The 20,000-nt window shown below is 37.9% G+C and overlaps 1 protein-coding gene across 2 annotated transcripts in view; it reads right to left on the bottom strand.

Moving 5' to 3' along the window:
* The window catches only part of kdm4b (lysine (K)-specific demethylase 4B), a 576,222-nt gene that overhangs the window by 26,942 nt on the left and 529,280 nt on the right, over positions 1 to 20,000 (bottom strand). For both annotated transcript variants that reach the window (XM_063032523.1, XM_063032524.1), the window contains 2 exons: positions 7,073 to 7,258; positions 1,945 to 2,112 (listed from right to left, as the gene is read on the bottom strand). In XM_063032523.1, the coding sequence (XP_062888593.1) occupies positions 1,945 to 2,112; positions 7,073 to 7,258 (354 nt within the window). The remainder of the gene's footprint in view (positions 1 to 1,944; positions 2,113 to 7,072; positions 7,259 to 20,000) is intronic.

Raw genomic sequence — 20,000 nt, 5'->3', positions numbered from 1 at the left:
ACACTCACTTTTCTCGATACTTACAGGTTAGAGATTTTTGAAGATCTCAATTGCTTACATTGCCTGCAAGTCCAGATAAGAATATAACAGATACGATTTTTAATCTGAAACCCTTTAATAACGGTTCAATATCTTACATTTATGATCTACTGTTGGGACTGAAAATGGCCTCTTTAGATAAAATTAAAGGAGACTGGGAAAAGGATTTACAGATTTTCATATTTGATGAGAGCTGGAAGATTATTTTAAAATTGATTAATTCTTCATCATTATGTGCTCGTCATTCTTTATTACAATTCAAAGTGGTACATAGAGTTGATATGTCTAAAGACAAGCTTTCCCGTTTCTACACAGATATTTCCCTTTACTGTGATAGATGTACTAATGGAGTGGGCACACTAACTCATCTGTCTTGGACATGTCTGGGCCTTGAAAAATTCTGGAAAGATGTATTTCAAACTTTCTCTGCAATTTTCAATGTCAGCTTTAAGCCCAATCCTTTGACTGCCTTGTTTGGTATTGTTGAGGATAGTGCAACACAATTGAAGCCATCTAATTTGCAGGTATTGGCTTTTATGTCTCTTATGGCCAGGAGGGCGACCTTGCTCAAGTGGAAGGAGGCCGTTATGCCCACTCGTGTTCAATGGCTATCTGATGTTATGTTGTGCCTTGATCTAGAGAAGATTCATTGTTCGATTTCTGATTCTAAACATGATTTTCTAATGTTATGGGGACCCTTTCTGAATTATTTTCACAATCTTTGAACTGCTTTTAAAATATGGATCTGAGCCATTATTATTATATCATATGGTAAGGTATTTTTCTTTTTTCTTCTTTTTTTAACCAACCAGCTCATTTTGATAGTGGGGGTAGATATTTTTTAAATTAAATACAATTATTTTATTCTATTTCATTTCATAATTCAATCTTTTTTTATACATGATTGTTTTGGAATATGGGATACTGTGATCATATTACTGTGATTGAAATGTAATGTAATTCGTATTATTTACTTGTATTTGTATTCATGTAATTTATATAATATCAATAAAAATATTGGGAAAAAAAATTTCAGTACGCTGAGGCGGGTTGTCATGCCTAGTTTAGTATTGGTCAGTATACTCTTCATTCTCGTAAAGGTGTCTTTTTTGCCATCCCTATTCTTCTGTTGATGTCCATGTCGCACCTGCCATCTGATGTCACCCAGCTTCCTAAGTAGCAAAAGTTCTGTACTTGTTTTATGTCTTCCCTGTTTATTCTCAGCCTGCAGATAGGATTCTCCCTCTTTTTAGATATCACCATACATTGTCTTTTTGCAATTGATAGACCCATTTTTGCACTTTCTTCAACAACTATATCAATTAAGTTTTGTAGTTCTTCCTCCGTACTTGCAATTAACACAGTGTTATCTGCATATCTGAAATTATTGATGTTTTCACCACCAACTTTGATTCCCAAGATGTCTGTTATTTTTTGTAATATTGTTTCACTGTACACATTAAATAAATCAGGGGAGAAAACACACCCTTGTCTAACGCCTCTCTTGATTTTCATAAACTGACTCACTTCTCTATCTATTCTTACAGCAGCAGTTTGTTCCCAGTACAGATTTCTGATCAGGCAGAGGTCTTTTGAATCTAGATCTAGACTTTTCTGTAATATTTCAAATAACTTATTGTGCTTCACTTTATCAAATGCTTTTGTGTAGTCGATAAAACAAACAAATCTTTGGTAATCAAAAATGTTTAATAAATACTATATACTTCTTTTACTATATTGTGACACCTTACAGACCACTTTCAGCAGGATAAAATCTTTGTGCTCCCTACAATAAACCCATGTGACTATGCGAGCATTGGCATATGGATACAGTGGAAACTTAAATGAACAAATAAATAAAACAGTTTAAAAGATATACGAGTATCTACAAACGTTTGTACTTACAACAATACTTTCTGGATATACGTTGTCACTGTATGAGCCATCTTCAAAGTTGATTTCGTAAAAAGTCTGAGCCGCAGTTCCAATCACTTTGCATCTGCAAAAGCGTCCATTGCTGTTTTTTGCAATGACCACCTGATCTAATGATACAGATGGAAGATCTCGGTTTTGCTATTGTTTAAGGGTGGGGAAGAAATGAGAAAAGAAAAAGGAAGACAACTGAATTTACATCAAACACTCGTATCTAAATTTTCTAAGGCAGCATTATTCCATGACTGTGGATGAATCTATATCTTAAAAAGACATTTCAAGAAATTTATAATGGATTGATTTCTTCTAAACTTACCCCGTTATACAGTCCCCTAGTCCTTTCTCTCTTCCCTCCAAGGCCACTTTGTACATTTACTTCCAAAACATCCAGTCCTGTTAATTAATCCTTACAATCATGAGTATTCACACTTTTCCAACTACATTTGATTCAGTGTCTCAGCAGCACCCTGAATTTAAAGTTAAAACCCATGGGATATCTATGTGTTGCGATTTATAACCTAGTGACCTCCCCAGGATTCCAGATCCACACAATTCAAGTAGAACAAAACACTGGATGAGAAATATGCTAATAGCACTAAATATCTATGCTTTAAGAACCAGCCTGCCCACTACCAACAGTTTGATCCTAGCTGCACTGTACTGCCTCTGCGATGATATTTGTTCATGAAGTGCCCATGTGTCACAGCACTCAGCAGTCTAAGATTATTTATATTCAATAAACACAAATTAGATAACTGATTGTTTAAGCAACTGATAAACAATTACATGGTCAGATTACATAAGAAATGGCTCAACCTGTTTGACCAACCATTCATGGGTTAGTCAAAGAAGAGGTGTGTGAAATCATCAGTCACTGTGAAATCTTACAGCCTGCTGTTATGTTTAGATTTTTCAGAAAACAATCATAAATATCTTTCGTGCTTAGACTACAAGAATTACATCTTCAAAACGTATCCCATCCACCAACAAAAACCTCTTTGTATCCTAGATGGTCACCATTGTCTATAATTGTGACCAAAAAAACCTCATCTTTCATCCAATACAATCTATTTATTTTGTAACATTTCCTGCACTTAAGCATCACTGTTTAATCATTCTCTCTCAAATTTATGATTTCTGAATTTTGTATTTCCAGATATCAATGTATTAACCTTACTGTCGCACCCCAAAGCAAACTGTGAAGTGGCACTTTGCATGTGAATACTTTACATCATTTTTTAAATGGGATTTTGTGCCTGTAACCTGCAGTAATTTCTGGCTCATTTAAAACTTGTGTACATAGATGATTAAAATATCATAGTCAAGTAACATTAATTTTTAATAATACTAATAATTCTATTAGTTTTAAGATTGTGACAGGACAAGATAGGATAGGTCCACAGATTAGGGTCCTAAACTACAGCACAGCAAATGTTGGGGAACTTAAGGCAGGATTTAGTAGAGATTTGTTAAAAGGGAAAGGAACGAAAGGCAAATGGGAGGCTTTTAACAGTGTGATATCAAATGTCTAAGCAGAGCATGTTCCTGTTAGGGTGAAAGGTAAACCTGGCAAGTTTAGGGAACCTTGGCTGATGAGAAATACTGAGGCTTAAAAGGATACAAAGTTTTTAGGAAGGCGGGATCGAGTAAATCCCTTAATGACCATAAAAAGATGAAGAACTCAGGAAGGCAAAGTGAGGGTATGAGATGGACCTGGCAGATCAGGTTAATGAAATTCTCAAGAGGTTCTATCACTATATTAAGAGTAAAATAGTCTCGAGAAAGAGTGGGTCCCCTTAGAGTTTGGCATGGCCACCTATTTCATCAGCTCCAGGAGATAGTGGGTATTTTATTTCACAAATATTTCTCTATTGCTTACTGAAGAAAAATTCATGGTTGCTCTAGAAATAAGGGGAAAAATGGAGATGTTTTGGAAGATATTCAAAATACTATGGAGGAGGTATTTGCAGCTTTTCAGGACATTAAGGTGGGCAAATCCCTAGGGCCTGACTGAGTGTAATTTCAGACTTTATGGGAGGCTAGAAGAGAAATTGTGGAGGCCTTTGTGGAGATAGTTGCTTCATCATTGGCCACTGGTAAAGTTCCCAAAAACGGGAAGTTGGCTAATGTTGCTCCACTGTTTGCAAAGGGTAACAAGGACAAGCTAGGGAACTGCGGGTCAGCCAGCCTTACAGTGGAATGCAAAAGTTTGGGCACCCCGGTCAAAATTTCTGTTACTGTGAATAGCTAGCGAGTAAAATATGAACTGATTTCCAAAAGGCATAAAGTTAAAGATGACACATTTCTTTAATATTTTCTTTAAAAGTTCTATTTTAACTTCATCAATCCACAGGACTTGTTTCTAAAATGCATCAGGCTTGTTTAGATGTTCCTTTGAACCTTTTGAATAGACCTTTTTGGCCACAATGAGCAAAGGTATGTTTGGAGAAAAAAGGGTGCAGAATTTCATGAAAAGAACCACTCTCCAACTGTTAAGCACAGAGGTGGATCGATCATGCTTTGGGCTTGTGTTGCAGCCAGTGGTACAGGGAACATTTACTGGTAGAGGGAGGAATGAATTCAATTAAATACCAGCAAATTCCGGAAACAAACATCACACCGTCTGTAAAAAAGCCGAAGATGAAAAGAGGATGGCTTGTTCTTTTTGTCTTGATTGTGTTATGGAAACGGTTGGAGCCTGTAATATGCAGTTTGGAATTGGATCGAGCCCTGCTATGCCCAGAGAGGACCAAGTACACGAGCTCCCTCGTGGAGAAGGCCAGAAATGGAGTCTCGGGTCATGAACAACTCCATTTTAGAGCGACGAGGAAGATTGAAGCATCGAGATGAATGCAGAGGAGGTAAGCGGTCACCCTCAATTGAGGCCACGGGGTGACAGCGATTGGTAGCCGGGTCAGTGGCGTTCAGATTTTGTGTGGCAGTCGCTCCTCATGGAAGGACTGAATTTGTGCAGTCGCACTCCTCGAATGCTTATGGGAAAATGTTTTTGATATTATGTGATTATTGGATGGCATTTTATATTGGGTTGGGGGTTTGATGTTATTGTCACTTTTTTTGTGAGGGACGGCATTTGGGGTTTGGAGTTTGGGATGAGAGCAGGGGTGGAGGAGTTTGGGGTTTGCGAGTTCTTTTTCTTTTTCATGCGGGGGGGGTATGTTGATGATTTTCTTTCAATAACTCCCACGCATTTCTGTATTTCATGGCTATCCGGAGAAAACGAATATCAGAGTTGTATTGGACATGTATACTTTGACATTAAAATAAACCTTTGACCTTTTTTCACTAGAGATGAAGTAGAATTTTATTAGCCAGAGGGTGGTGACTCTGTGGAATTCACTGCCACAGACGGCTATGAAGTCCAAGTCACTGGATATATTTAAAGTAAAGATTGATAGGTACTCAATTCATAAGACAGTCTAATTCGATTCCTATGTCTTGTGGTCTCATAGTTGTAAAATTGGTGAGACCACACTTGAGTACTGTGTCAGCCTGCTATTGGAGATATGGTTAAATTGGAAAGTGTGCAGAAAGATTTATAAAGATCTTGTATCAAAAAACAAGCAAATAGACATTATGCTATAGCTGTACAAGGCGCTGGTTAAGCCTCACTGAGAGAAAAGTGTGGTTTTAGAGAATGCACCTTACATAGAAAATATAGGCCTTGGAGAGAGTGCAGCATAAATTTACCAGTATTTCAAGGGTTAAGTGGTGAGATGAGATAAACCAAATTATGTATTCCCTGAAAAGTTGAAGATAAAGGAATCATTGGAATTTTGTTTCAGTATTACGAGGAACTGACTGTATAGATGCAAAGAATCCACTTCCAAAAGTAATGAAAGCGAGGACAAAAAAGATAATTCAAATATTTGTAACAGACTTTCAATGAGGGGCTAAATGGTTGTGATTCTTAGATCTTAACCCATTACATTAACTCAAAAACCACAAGATACTGGTGGAAAGAAATAGTGTGGAAAAACAGGATATAGTCAAAAACTTCTATTTTAAAACCGATGTGTAATATGTACAGAACCCTGAACACTTCTGCACTTCTTGAAGTAAGAATCTAACAACTTCCATATTCTGATTTTACAATGTGAGCTGGAATAAACCTATAATTTTCGTCCTGTGATATCAGTCATCATTCATTTTAAATTCCCAAACCTTTCATTCTGTCTATTCACCTGCATTGCTGATTTGACATGATAATCCAGGCATTCTTACTTCTCCAATACACACCGTCTTCTTCAAAATAACCCTTTCAAGTATGACTGACTAAAATTAATGTGCTCCTCACATTTGTAATGGTCACAAAAATATGTTAAGCAGAAATAACAAATGGGCAACAAATAGTCTCCTATGGAGTTAAGCTATTGAGATTAATCTGTCATTCTGTGCTTTCTGAATTCAGAATTATAAATCTAGAACGCATTAAAAGATAATCAATTGTCAGGACCGGACATGATTAGGCTGATTAAGGCAAGGGTGATCAGTGAATTACATACTGCTCCACAATATCCAATACTTCCAGATTAATCCAAGCAAATACAAATTACAATGATCTTCCACATTTTCAGTAGGAAACTATAAAAGGAGAAAATGCTGGAAACATTAGCAAGTTAGGTACCATCTATGGAAAAAGAAATAACTAATATTTCACCATCAGAAGTGAGACAGATAATCTAAAATAGTTTTCAGCAGCAGAGAGAGCAGGGAAAGTAGCAGTTTGGAACCACATTAACTCAATAAGTCTCACCCTATCAGAAAGAGTCCCCTTGTTCTACTCATCTCCACCCGCAATTTAAAAATTATAATGTTTTCTCTCTCACTTCTAATGAAGGCTCCCATACCTTAAATACTCTCTTTTTCCCACCAATACTGCCTGATCTTCCGACTGTTTCCGGCATTTTCTTGTTTTTAATTTCAGATTTTTTTGCAGTTCCAATTTCCAATAATCACAATTACTTGTTGAATTTAGGAGGTACAGTTTGAAGTAATTTTAGCATGATCGCTATTAATCAATGTGGTAAAACATGTTGAAAGTTATCATTGAAAGACCAACATAACTGATATGGTCACTTACATTCTGACTGTTCGCCTTGTGCTTAAAGCAGATAATGGATACAACATAGGGCCAGTCATCTGGTTCCATTACAACCCCTGCAGCATGTGCACACGTCACATGAAAAGATGTTGAGCAATGCTCGTATGAACACTGGATACAGGCTCCCGTGCTGCTCTTCACTTTTTTCCTGCAGTACACACATTTCTGATGAAACAAAAAAAGTAGAATACATGAATAAATATCTTCTGACTTTACTTTCACTAGTTTGCAGGCAGTTTGATATTTTATAGCTGACGCTGAAATTACATGAGGTGAAGCAGAATACATCCATAGGGGGTATATGTAAATGTGAAGTGAATTTAAATCAAGCAAGTTCCCACCAGTCAGGCTCTTTACGGCTTTTACAATAAATCCAAATGATATGTGTTCAAAGAGTTCATCTGTCAATGGTCAAAAATGTGATCAATCCCAAAATTAGTGTTAGGAATGAAAAATACCTCAGACATATCTTTATTGTTTGTGAAATTCTGCTTTTTAAATTGCACTTTAATTATTATCAAACCAATCTAATTGTGGCCATTCACATATACAGGTTTCCCCCGCCATCCGAAGGTAGAGCATTCCTATGAAACAGTTCGTAAGCTGAAATGTTGTCAAGCGAAGAAGCAATTACCATTTATTTATATGGGAAAATTTTGTGAGCGTTCGCAGACCCAAAATAACCTACCAAATCATGCCAAATAACACATAAAACCTAAAATAACAGTAACATATAGTAAAAGCAGGAATCATATGATAAATACACAGCCTATATAAAGTAGAAATACTTCTCTACGATTGCCAGCACAGATCTCCGTAGCGAAAATCTCACGCAAGCGCTCTCGGCAGAAAATCTCACGCAAGCGCTGTTGGCATAAACGCGCTCTCCAGTAACCTTTAAACTATGAAGCTGCCAAATCTACCAAATAACATGTAAAAATACAGAGCCTATATAAAGTAGAAATAATGTATGTACAGTGTAGTATCACTTACCAGAATTGGGAAAACAGCGCCAAGCACACTGATGATAGTGTGTTAGACTGAGTCATTGCAGGCTGGGTGGTGCAGTGGCCCCCACCCTCCAGGCTGCCGACCCGATACATTGCCGCGAAGAACGCAGTGGTAGCCGGAAGCCACACAGCACATCTTTAAGAAAAAAGCCGAAATAAACATGCTAATTAATTAGGTGCTGCCCGGCACGTAAATGTCGGCGCGGATCATTGGCGATTGCCGATTGCATCGCCTCTGATCTGGACCGACAATTACATGCTAGGCGGCACCTAATTAATTAGCATGTTTATTTCGGCTTTTTTCTTAAAGATGTGCTGTATGCCTCCCGGCTACCGCTGCGTTCTTCACAAATGGGTACAGGGCCTGGGTGTTGGGGTGGTGGGACACGGGGGTATCATCTCATCTTCGATCAGGGCAGGCAGCTCATCTTCTCCTTTGACTGCCCGCCTCGATGTCGAAGGTCGAGGTGGAAGGCTTGCTTGACTGCTGAGCCTCGCGCATTTTTTTTTTATCATACAGTTGTTTGTAAGCACTCAAACCATCCTGCAAATATCCCCTAAACCTACGTGCCCTTTCAAAATTAAAGTCGTACTTTATCATTGCAGCGAAAATCTCACGCAGTTGCTTCACTTCCTGCATTCGGTTGCATTTGGTTTCGATTGTTATCCTTTCCTCTTCCAATTGCACCAGCTCTTCATCTATCAGTTCTTGGTCATGGGATGCCAAAACCTCTTCAACATCATCTTCGTCAACTTCCACAAACCAAACTCACTTTGTCCTTGCTTCGTTCACCACGATCGAAATGCTTAATTATGTCTAGTTTTACACTAAGTGTAACACCCTTACTCTTTCAGGCTTTTCCGACACCTTAGAACTCATCTTACTAATGGCTGCTCAATGCCGTTCCCAATCCAGGGGAGAGCAGCTGCTCGGGGCGTGCGCTGCCTTTTATCGCGCGCTGATTTTTTATCGCACGCTGCCTTTCTTCGTAACAGTAAAAACATCTTCTGAAAGCGAAAACAGGGTACTAATGTAGGTCTTTCATAACAGTGAGGTTTCGTAAAGCAAATGTTCAAAAAGCGGTGAACACCTGTATTCTGACCAAAATGACATCACCATCTTCCTCTTCAAATCAGCAAGGGCCATGCTCCACAGCTGAATATCTTGGGCTTTCTAACTAATAAATCATTTTCAAAATAAGGTTTAATGTTTTTTTAACTAATACAAATAAAGGCCTAATGGATTCTTAAAGATTGCATTCTTCCAATTTTGAACTGAGCTTCATCTTGAAACATATTTCTGAATGCAACATCCAAGGGATGCCTACTGTTTGGAACTTTTCAGAACTCCAGTGCTTCTTTCCAGAACTCTTCCTTCAGATAGATTAAAAACTCTATCACTAGCCCACTAATCTAGGCTGGCACTTCTGTGCAGTATAACGTTTGTTGCACTGTCAAAGCTATGTGATAAACTATGAGTTAATATGGGTTACAGTCAGGAAAGATCTGATGATATCAATGTAAAGAACAGCAAAGGGAGACTACCCTGATCTCTAAACCATTTAAAAATTTCAATTAACATCACAGAAACAAATTATCCCAACATTATTATTTGACCGTTGTTGATGCCTGCTGTACATAAATTAACTGCTCCATTTCTTAAATTACATGAGTGACTGTCATTCAAAACTGCTTATTTGATGCTAAAGCTCTTTGAAATAAGATGGAACTGTAAAAAGGGACCAGATAAAAATGAATTTATTTGTCTGTTAAATTCATCTGTAGATTTCTGCTCTCTCATCCACTTGCCAAAACTAAAGCACTGAAAGTGCAGAGATCAAGGTTGTGGTCATCACGGAACCAGCCATTAAGTTCAAAGCTGAAGGAGCTGATACTTTCTCAAGGTGTTGAAAGATTTGGATATCTATCCACATATTGTTTGTCACTGAAATAATCTTTCATTCTCAGATTATACTGGGATTAAATGGAGGCCGCAAAGTACATGAATACACCCCACTGATATTAACAAATTATCTTTTACATATTGAAAAACAAGAAACAAAATGAGGATGTGGGACGATTGCATCGGAACATGTCATGTTTTGGAATACCAAGCAAAACTCCAAAGCAGGTACATAGACATCAATAAGTACATTAAAGTATTATTTCTCAAAACACAAATGATTTTATTTCTGTTCTTCCAGAGCTTTATGGGATTATAACTCAGAAAATAAATGCAAGTTCTGCATGAGAAACAAATTACAAGTTACTATTAAGACTCACTTTCATTTTATTCAATACAGTGGGCTGATTAGTTTTTGTACTACAGTTTGATTGGATGCTAATCTCCTCAAGGTCTTGAAAATATAAAAGCAGAAAAGGGAAAGAGAAAAAGAATTTATTTCACCTTCCATCACACCAGCCTTTAATTTCAATGGACATTGCCTGCAATTCTTGCCAGTGTGGTGCCATCAACAAATACTTCCAACCAGTCAACTTGAAATCTTGTGTGTTCAGGGGAGAACAGCCCCAACGTTCCTCATCTCTGAAACCTTAGAAGCTTGCGTACAATCGGCATGTCATCCAAAACTTTGACAAACTTCTATAAACGTGCAGTGGAAACTATATTGACTGGTTGCATCACGGCTTGGTATGGAAACACCAATGCCTTCGAACAGAAAAACCTATAAAAGGTAGTGGATACAACCCAGTCCATCACGAATAAAGCCTGCCCCACCATTGAGGAGTACAGTCGCAAGACAGCATCATCCGTCATCAAGGACCTCCACCATCCAGGCCATGCTCTCTTCTCTCTGCTGCCATCAAGGAGGTACAGAAGCCTCAGGACCCACACCTCCATGTTTAGGAACAGTTATTACTCCTCAACCATCAAGCTCTTGAACAGAGTGGATAATTTCATTCAACCCAACACTGAACTGTTCCCACAACTTATCGGGCTCATTATGAAAGTCTCTTCATCTCTTGTTTTCATTAATTATTGCTTATTTATTTATTATTATAATTTTTTTTGTTTTTTTTCTTTTCGTATTTGCATAGTTGTCTTTTGCACATTGGGCATTTGTCCATCTTAGATTAGATTATGAGGACACGCAGTCCTCTTTTATTGTCATTTAGTAATGCATGCATTAAGAAATGATACAATGTTCCTCCAGAAAGATATCACAGAAACACAAGACAAACCAAGACTAAAAAAACCTGACAAAAACCACATAACAATTACGGTACTGCTTTGCACATTTACAGTGCAAAGCAATACCGTAATTTGATAAAGAACAGACCATGGGCACAGTAAAAAAAAAGTCTCAAAGTCTCTCAAAAGTCCCATCATCTCACGCAGACGGTAGAAGGAAGAAAAACTCTCCCTGCCATGAGCTTCCAGCACTGCAAACTTGCCGATGCAGCACCCTGGAAGCACCCGACCACAGCCGACTTGAGTCTGTCCGAAAACTTCGAGCCTCCGACCAGACCTCCGACACTGAGCACCATCTCTGCTGAGCGCTTCGACCCCAGACCTGGCAACAGGCAATAGGCAAAGCTGAGGATTTGGGGCTTTCCCCTCCGAAGATTCTCGATCGCACAGTAGCAGCGGCAGCGAAGCAGGCATTTCAGAAGTTTCTCCAGATGTTCCTCCCTGCTTCTCATATGTGTCTCCATCAAATCAGGATTGTGCACAGCCCCTACTTAACAAATACGATATTTTGGAGCAGCCGTGCGCGCTGCATCGCGCCATCTTCTCCTCCCCTCCTTATCTTGTGTGCAGATTTTCATTGATTCTACTGTGTTTCTTTGTATTTATGGTGAATGCCCACAAGAAAATGAATCTCATGGTAGCAAATGGTGACATATATGTACTTTGATAATAAAATTACTTTGAACTTTGAACCACTGTTCCCTTCACAGATATACTTAGATTTTCTACTTTTATTTCAGATTTGATTTAATATCTCATTCACTAAATATCTATTCCAGCAGTGCAGTTCATCTTTAGTGTTATAACTAATTCTAACCTTCATGAAATCCTGAAAGTACTGGGAAGTCAGGCAGCATCTGTGAAAGAGAAACTGTTCTTAGGGCAGTGAACCTTCAAGAGGATATGAAAAAAGGTCACTGACCTGAACTAGTAAACTTTAATTCTCTGCTCACAGATGCTGCCTACACTATTGTGCCTTCTGGAAATTTATTTCTCTTTCAGGTTTCCAGTTTTGCTTACATCCCCAAGACCTTTAGCAGAATATTAATATTAATACAAACATTTAATGTGAACTTAGACTCTTCTAGGCTAAGCTTGGGTTACTGCCAGAGATAATTAAAAAGTAAAGAAGGGAGAAACTGCAGGTTTGGTTTACTGAGATGGTGATGAGAAGTTATTAAGAATCTGGACAATTCAACTTCCAGATGACTTTGATGAAATACAGAAAAGATAAATCCAGAAATCAATATCAAAATAATCTAGGATATTAGGAAGAAGAAAAAGCAATTATCATCAGAAATTTTAATGATTGAATGAATGATTAGTGTGTGAATATACTTGAGAAAATACATAACCAATTGACTCTGTTTGGATAGAAGGGACAAATGACTCTCATTCCACCCCATCATATTTATTTTTACGATAAGCATCTGAGACCTGGCTTCAGGAAGAAGAATCACACTCTGAAGTAGTGCTTTTCTTTCATCTGAGGTTACAGAAAAATTGAAAGATCATTCATACTCATTACAACCAATGTGATATCAATGCTACCAATGAATAATCTCGGATTTCAACATTTCTAAGGAACTGGGGACAGTCTCAATCAGAATCAGCAAAACAGAAATTTCCCATTTTACCTCACCTTTCCTGTATAAGTATTATCTTGTGCTGGGAATATACTAACCTTGGCTCCTGGCCCTATGAAACCTCTCCTCAGTGACAGATTTTAATTGTTCTGATTGCAAACAAACTCAACCTTGGTTTAACAAATCCCTGGCATAAAATCATCCAGGATTAAACACTAAAATCAGCATGATCAATATTCAAACACGAGGAAATCTGCAGATGCTGGAAATTCAAGCAACACACACAAAATAAAGTATAAAGTATATAAAATGCTGGTGGAACGCAGCAGGCCAGGCAGCATCTATAGGAAGAGGTACAGTTGACGTTTCGGGCCGAGACCCTTCTTCAGGATGTCATGATCAATATTAATTACTTAGAAAGAGCAGAAAAGAGATGGATTGTAAATTAATTAAATAAGGAGTGGCCTTTACTTTTTGTGAGGAAATTTGAAAGAGAAGTGTCACAGCACCTCTCCTACTACGTAAAAATAGCTGGATGTTTTTGTACACTTTAATTTCAATGTGCTAACGTCACAGTAATGTATACATCTGAAACTGAATCTGAGGACCAGGATATCTAAGCAAAGTACTCCTGTTCTTAAAACTAAATTTAAAGAAGAACATTCCATTAGCTCTTGAAGAAATATGACAGGGTCAGAATGAACCATCAGCCAACAGGATAAAATATCTGAATACTCTTGTAAGCAAAATGCAGTCCTCTGCCAAAACCCAAAGAAATATTTTGATTTTCACAATAACTTAGTAACACCCACTTCCTCCTTGAATTTGAATTTGGACTTTGCACATGAAATATTAGGTCTGAATTTCATGCTTACTAGGCTTTTGACAGCTTGTAGCATATTGAAAGTTCTTAAATCATGCTGAATACATTTTCAAGGTCTAGTTAACCTCACAGGATAAATACGAGCAAGACACAGGATCAGCCTGTCATCAACTTGTTGTTTAAAGGTGTCCAGACAACTTAAGATCTCCAGGCACTATCTTGGAGGGCAAAAGTGGTTACTAAAAAGTTAGGCGATCAGAGGACAATGTTAATGGTGCATTGATGTATTACAAGGTAAAACGGTAACAGGGTGCAGAATAAAGGTGTTACAGAACAGAGAAAGTGTGGTATAAGGTGCAAGGTCACAATGAGGTAGATTGTGAGGTCAGAGACTATCTTGTCATTCTAGGGAAACATTCAATAATCTTACAACAGCAGGACAGAAGCTGTCCTTGGGTCAGGTGCTACATGCTTGCAGACCATTGCATCTCCTGCCTGATTTTTTTTTTAAGTGTGATAGGAAGAAGAGAAAAATGTCTGGATTCAATGGTAGGATGTTTGATTATACTGGCTGCTTTACTAAGCACAAGAAGTGTAGACAGAGTCCATGGAGGGAAGGCAAGCTTCCATGGTGCCATGGTGTGCTGAGCTGTGTCCACAATTCTCTGCTGTCTTTTGTGGTCATGAGCAGCAGTTGCCATGCATCCAGATAGAATACTTTCTATGGTGTATTGATAAAATTGATGAGGGTCAAAAGGGACATGCCCATATGTCTTTAACTTCATGAGGGAGTAGAGGAATGGTGGAGTAAGGTAGAAGAGTGGTGGTATTTAACAGAGTTAATTCCAGTGAGGTACTGAGAATGAAAGGCAAAGTTGTAACAGGGAGTAAAAAGTAAATTCTAGTTGGATGGATCAGTGAAGATTTCAGCAGAAGTGAAAGGATTATGAATAAAATCCCACTGGGATGAGAGGAATTACAAAGAAAATTCCAGAAACAAGGTTGCAGTGATCATTAAGTTTGATGTGAAAATGGAGACCAAGAGCCAAATAAATGTAAAGGATATACAAAATACAGTCCAGGCATAAATGGGATGGTAGGGGAAAGAAATTACAACAGATCTGGATCAGCTCATAAGTTATCAGCTATCCCCAGCCACAACCACTTACCCTGGAAGTAAAATTGACCTTTGAATGGGATACAACTATTGTTCCCTTTGCCTACCAAAATCAAAAATAGAAGCTGATTTGTTTAGCAGGAACACCCCACAAATATTAAAAGATTCTATAGTGCAAGGTATTAGTGCTGTTGAACTGCCTACAGGAAATGCCTAGAATGTAAATGAAAGTCATATTTTTGCAGAATAAATACACAATGTCTCAGATTTCCTCACAAAAACATAAACTGAACAATACATGTATTACTTAAACATCCACAAATGACACAGCTTTAGAGTTAAGCAACAAACATTTCAACACTTATGGTTTAGGGCTCCTCTTCATTTTAGCAGAACTGAAATAATAGCAATTTTGTTTACACAAAGTCAATAAAATTCATTTAACCTATTGTAAACATTCTTACCCTTTTTTTAAATCCATTCCTTAATGCAGCTTCAATTACATATGCAACAGAACACTCCAGGCTGTGATTTTCTTTACGAATATGACTTATTGTTAAATGAAACAGAGTTAGGTAAAATAGCGTAACTCTCCTTAAGGTAAAATGCTGTGGCATTGTGTGGTGTTATGCACAATGACTCAAAATGATATGCTACTATTCCTATCCAATCACAGTGGTAAAGGGCAGAGACTTGTAATGACCACTAGATGAGGTAGAGTTTTTTATTTATTTGACCATAAACTTACCTTTATTAGGTATTAGCTGTACTGCAAGGAACAATTTTACAGCAGAAGGTGAAAGGGCGAGCTTCAGTATATATTATTTTTGAAGAGCCAACAAAGGCACAACAACCCAAATTGTCATTGTATGAACTTATTCTATATTAAAGTCTTTGCATTGTTTATATATGCCTTCAAATCGTAAGTCAGCTGTCATATTCCAAAATGACAATTTGATACATTGACAACTTCCATAATAAATACAATACCAATACTCACATGTTATAACAAAATTGCTTACATAACGTGCTTCCTATTGTACCTTCCTATAATGGTACTGCAGCAGCTCAGCTTGTGCTGTCTGGGTCTTTGCTTTACAGTGTAGAGAAACACTGCCTCCATTTCTGCTCCATGTGCCTTAAATTTTACTAACTAAAAGAAAGAAATCTAGCTTTTAAATACATTCATTCATGAATATACATAAGTATGTTCTGATAAGAAGCAATGAAGAATGACCATGTAATCTACTTCTTTATACAAGGCATTATGTGAGATGTTGTCCAGGATAAAGAGATTTTCCAAACGTATCTCTGAAATAAAGATGAGGCCACAGTTTAATGATTAATATATAGCACTTCCAAGTATGTAGCTCCTCTAATGTAGTGGTGTGAAATTGCAATGAGGATCACATGTTAAAATACCTAAAGTAGGTACGAAACATTGACCTTTCTAGCTAAAGACTCACACAGGCCAAGGTCATACTTATCAGGGTATTTAAAATCAAGGATAATATGAATTTTATTTTACTTAGAGAAACAGCATGGAATAATACAACAAAGTTAAAGGGACCTTGGTTCAATTAGCATCCCGATTTCACAGACTTCATCTGTTCTCAACTTGCCATTTTCAATGCAGTCACAGTCTGTCCAGTAATATCAGAAAATCCTGTTTAGTGATTTTACACTCACATGATTTTTTGAGGTATATGAAATACATCAGCTTTATAATCTACGAGCAGTGGTAGTTGTGAAGGACATTTAATGAAATTGCCTGTGTAAGCTTGCCTCACTATTGCATCTCCTTATAGCAGTATAGTACAGTAGTAAGATAAGATTTAAAGTAATGTAGCACTTAGTTAGGCCAAGATAATTCATGATGTGATCATTTAAAATTATTGTATAATGAGGAGAAATTTCTTTACAGAGAGAGCAGATAAAGCGGATAACTGCAATACAATTAGATAAATATTTTGAGAAAACTATGAAGAGCTTTAGGTAGAAAGCAGAGCTCGAAATTTATTTGGATTACCAAGGGCAACCTGTGAGTGGAGCTGTAAGCTACAGGTGAGTTTCGAAATAAATATTCTCTATCCGTAGGCTCAGAAGAAAAAGGTATTGTAGTTGGAGAACACAGCGAGAGGGGAGGGGGTGGGGTGCTAGGGAAGAGCTTGCCAGGGCTCTGGATGAGATGTTTAGATCTTCACTGGCCCCATGAGAGGTACCTAATGGCTGTAGGAAAGCAATCATGATCCCCTTTTCAGGAGAGGCAGCAGGAAAAAGTCTGTTAAGTGGTAAGAAAATTACTAAATCGGGGAGCAGCAGTGAAAACACTGGGAAAAAAATCTGAGGAACAAGATTAACAATTGCTTGAAAAGGAAGATACTAAGGGGTTGGACATCTGTGGACGTGGGTGGGTGGGGGGTGGAAAAGGAGTTTGCTTACGATTGTTGCTTGTTGTATGTTCTACTGAACGTTGTGGGCATGCCATATTGGCGACATTTGTGTGCTGCCCCTAGAACATCCTCTGCATGTGTTGGTTGTTAATGTAGATGGTGCATTTCCCTCTAAGTTTCGATATACAGTTGATCTAGTAAGACAGCCAACATAGCTTTGTCAAGGGAAGACCGCATCCGACCAATCTGATTAAACTCTTTGAAGAAGTAACAATGTATTATGGATAATAGATGTGATTTACTTGGACTTCAGAATGCCTTTGATAAGGTACTATATGGGAGGCTGGTTGAGAAGGTGAGAGCCCGTGGGATCCAGTGAAAGATGGTAAGCTGGTAAGATGGTAAGATCCAAAATTGGCTTGGTCATAGGAGTGGGTAATGGTAGTGGGTTGTTTTTACAATTGATTGTCTATGACCAGTGGTGTTTCCACAAGGATTGGTGCCAGGACTCTTGATATTTGTAATATGCACAAATAACTTGGATGTAAAAAGCAAGATCAGCAAGTTCACAAATGACATGGAGGTTGGCAGAGTTGTTAATTGCGTGCAAGATAATCTTAGACTGCAGTGAGTCATTGATGTGTTGGTAGAATGGACTGACAAATGGCAAATGGAGTTTAATCCAGATAAATATGAGGTGACATATTTTAGGAGCATTAATGAGGCTACGACTTACAGGATGAATGCAAGAGTCTCTGGGAGTTTGGAGGAACAGAGTGACCTTGGAGTAGAAGTTATTGGCAATACAAATAAATAACATGGTTCAGAAGGAATCTGGGGCACTGGTCTGGGCATCGAATACAGAAGTAGAGAGCATATGCTCCAGCATTGTAATCCTTGGTCAGACCTCAATTGCAGAAGTATCTGTAGTCCTGGGCACAAGGGTATAGGCAGAATGTGATAGCATTGGAGAGGGTTCAGTTATGAGGAGAGACTGGAGAAGGTAGCTATGCTCTCTCTGGAGTGCAGAAGGTTAAGAAGGGACATGATTGACATATACGAAATAGAGGGGTAAAGACAGGAGGATCTTCTTCACGTACAGAGCGGCCTGTGCCTGGAATGCACTGCCTGAGAAATTGGCTGAAGCTGGGTGGCTGACAGAATTTAAAGTGTGTTTTTATCAGCATTTCAACTGGTTAGTCATAAAGGGCTATGGACAAGGTACGGGGTGACAGATTATCAGAGAAAGTTGACCACTGGTTACCTTGGACATTTGGCTCAATTTGTCCATTCCCATGCTATACAATTCTGATTCTAAGAGGCAGCAAAAGCATGATGGGCCAAGTTCCATTACCTTGATGTTATAAATAAAATGATCACCAATGGCAACTGCACCTCAGAATAAAACAACTCAAGCCTTTCCTCTTTTCAAATAATTGAAAGAAATTTCATTAAACAATGAACACCATCTGCAGATATTTGTCTATTTTTTAAAAGATGATTTTTAGGCCAGTAACATAGAGAGCTTCTCTCTTAATTTGGAATGGTTAAATACTCTTTGAATTATAAAATATAATATTGGCAAAAGCAGAACAGCTGAAACTTAACTATAAGGACTTCAAAGGCAGTAGCTATAAGCCTAAACAGCTTGAACTAATATTCTGTTGTGAAAGATGTTGAATGCTTAAGAACAGCTCTCACTAATCAAAACTGCTGATGCAATCAGCTCTGCAGTGCCACAATGAAACAATTTAACTCCAACTGTGGAGTCCATTAAAATTCTCTTCAAAATTAGTTAGGATTCATACTAGTTACTTTTAAAAATTGCTTGTTCTTATGCAACACTGGCAAGGGAAAAATTTATTTCCCACAAATACAGGTCTTCAAAAACTTCTGATCACTCGAGAAAAATAAAGTTCCAGACTGCTGTATGGCTTCAAAAAAAAAGGACACATTTTTGAAGTTTAAGGTAAGTTTATTATCAAGGTACATATATGTCACCTTATACAACCCTGAGATTCATTTTCTTATGGGCATACTCAATAAATCCAATAACCATAAAAGAATCAACGAAAGACTGCACTCAACAGGGCAGACAACCAGTGTCCAAAAGACAACTGTACAAATACAAAGGAGAGAAAAAAGTAAAAAAATAATAATAAATAAATAAGCAAAAAATATCGAGAACATGAGATGAAGAGTCCTTGAAAGTGAGTCCATAGGTTGCAGAAACAGTTCAAAGTTCAAAGCAAAATTTATTATCAGAGTACACATGTCACCACATAAAACCCTGTGATTCTTTTTCTGCAGGCATACTTAGCAAATCTATGAAAAAGAGACTATAAACAGGATCTGTAAACATCAGGAACTGTAAACTAAATAAACTGTGCAAATGCAGATAATAAATAGCAATTAATAATATGCATGATATACCAAGATAAAAGAGTCATTAAATTAGGGTAGTTATCCCCTTTTGTTCATGAGCCTGATGGTTGAGGTGTAATAACTGTTCCAGAACTTTCTGGTGTGAGTCCTGAGGCTCCTGTACCTTCCTCCTGATGGCAACAGTGAAAAGAGAGCGTGACATGGGTGGTGGGGGCCCCGATGAGGGATGCTGCTTTCCTAAGACAATGCTCCATGAAGATGTGCTCAGGTGTGGAGGGCTTTACCCACGATAGACTGAGCCATATCCATTTCTTTGTGTAGGATTTTCTGTTCGAGGTGTTACATACCCCGTAACTGGGTTGCCAAACCAGCAGAAATGGAT

Source organism: Mobula hypostoma, chromosome 24 (assembly GCF_963921235.1).
Source record: "Mobula hypostoma chromosome 24, sMobHyp1.1, whole genome shotgun sequence".
NCBI classification, from domain to species: Eukaryota; Metazoa; Chordata; class Chondrichthyes; order Myliobatiformes; family Myliobatidae; genus Mobula; species Mobula hypostoma.
Note: the sequence above shows the minus strand (reverse complement) of the source record. Positions and strands in the feature narration are given on the sequence as shown.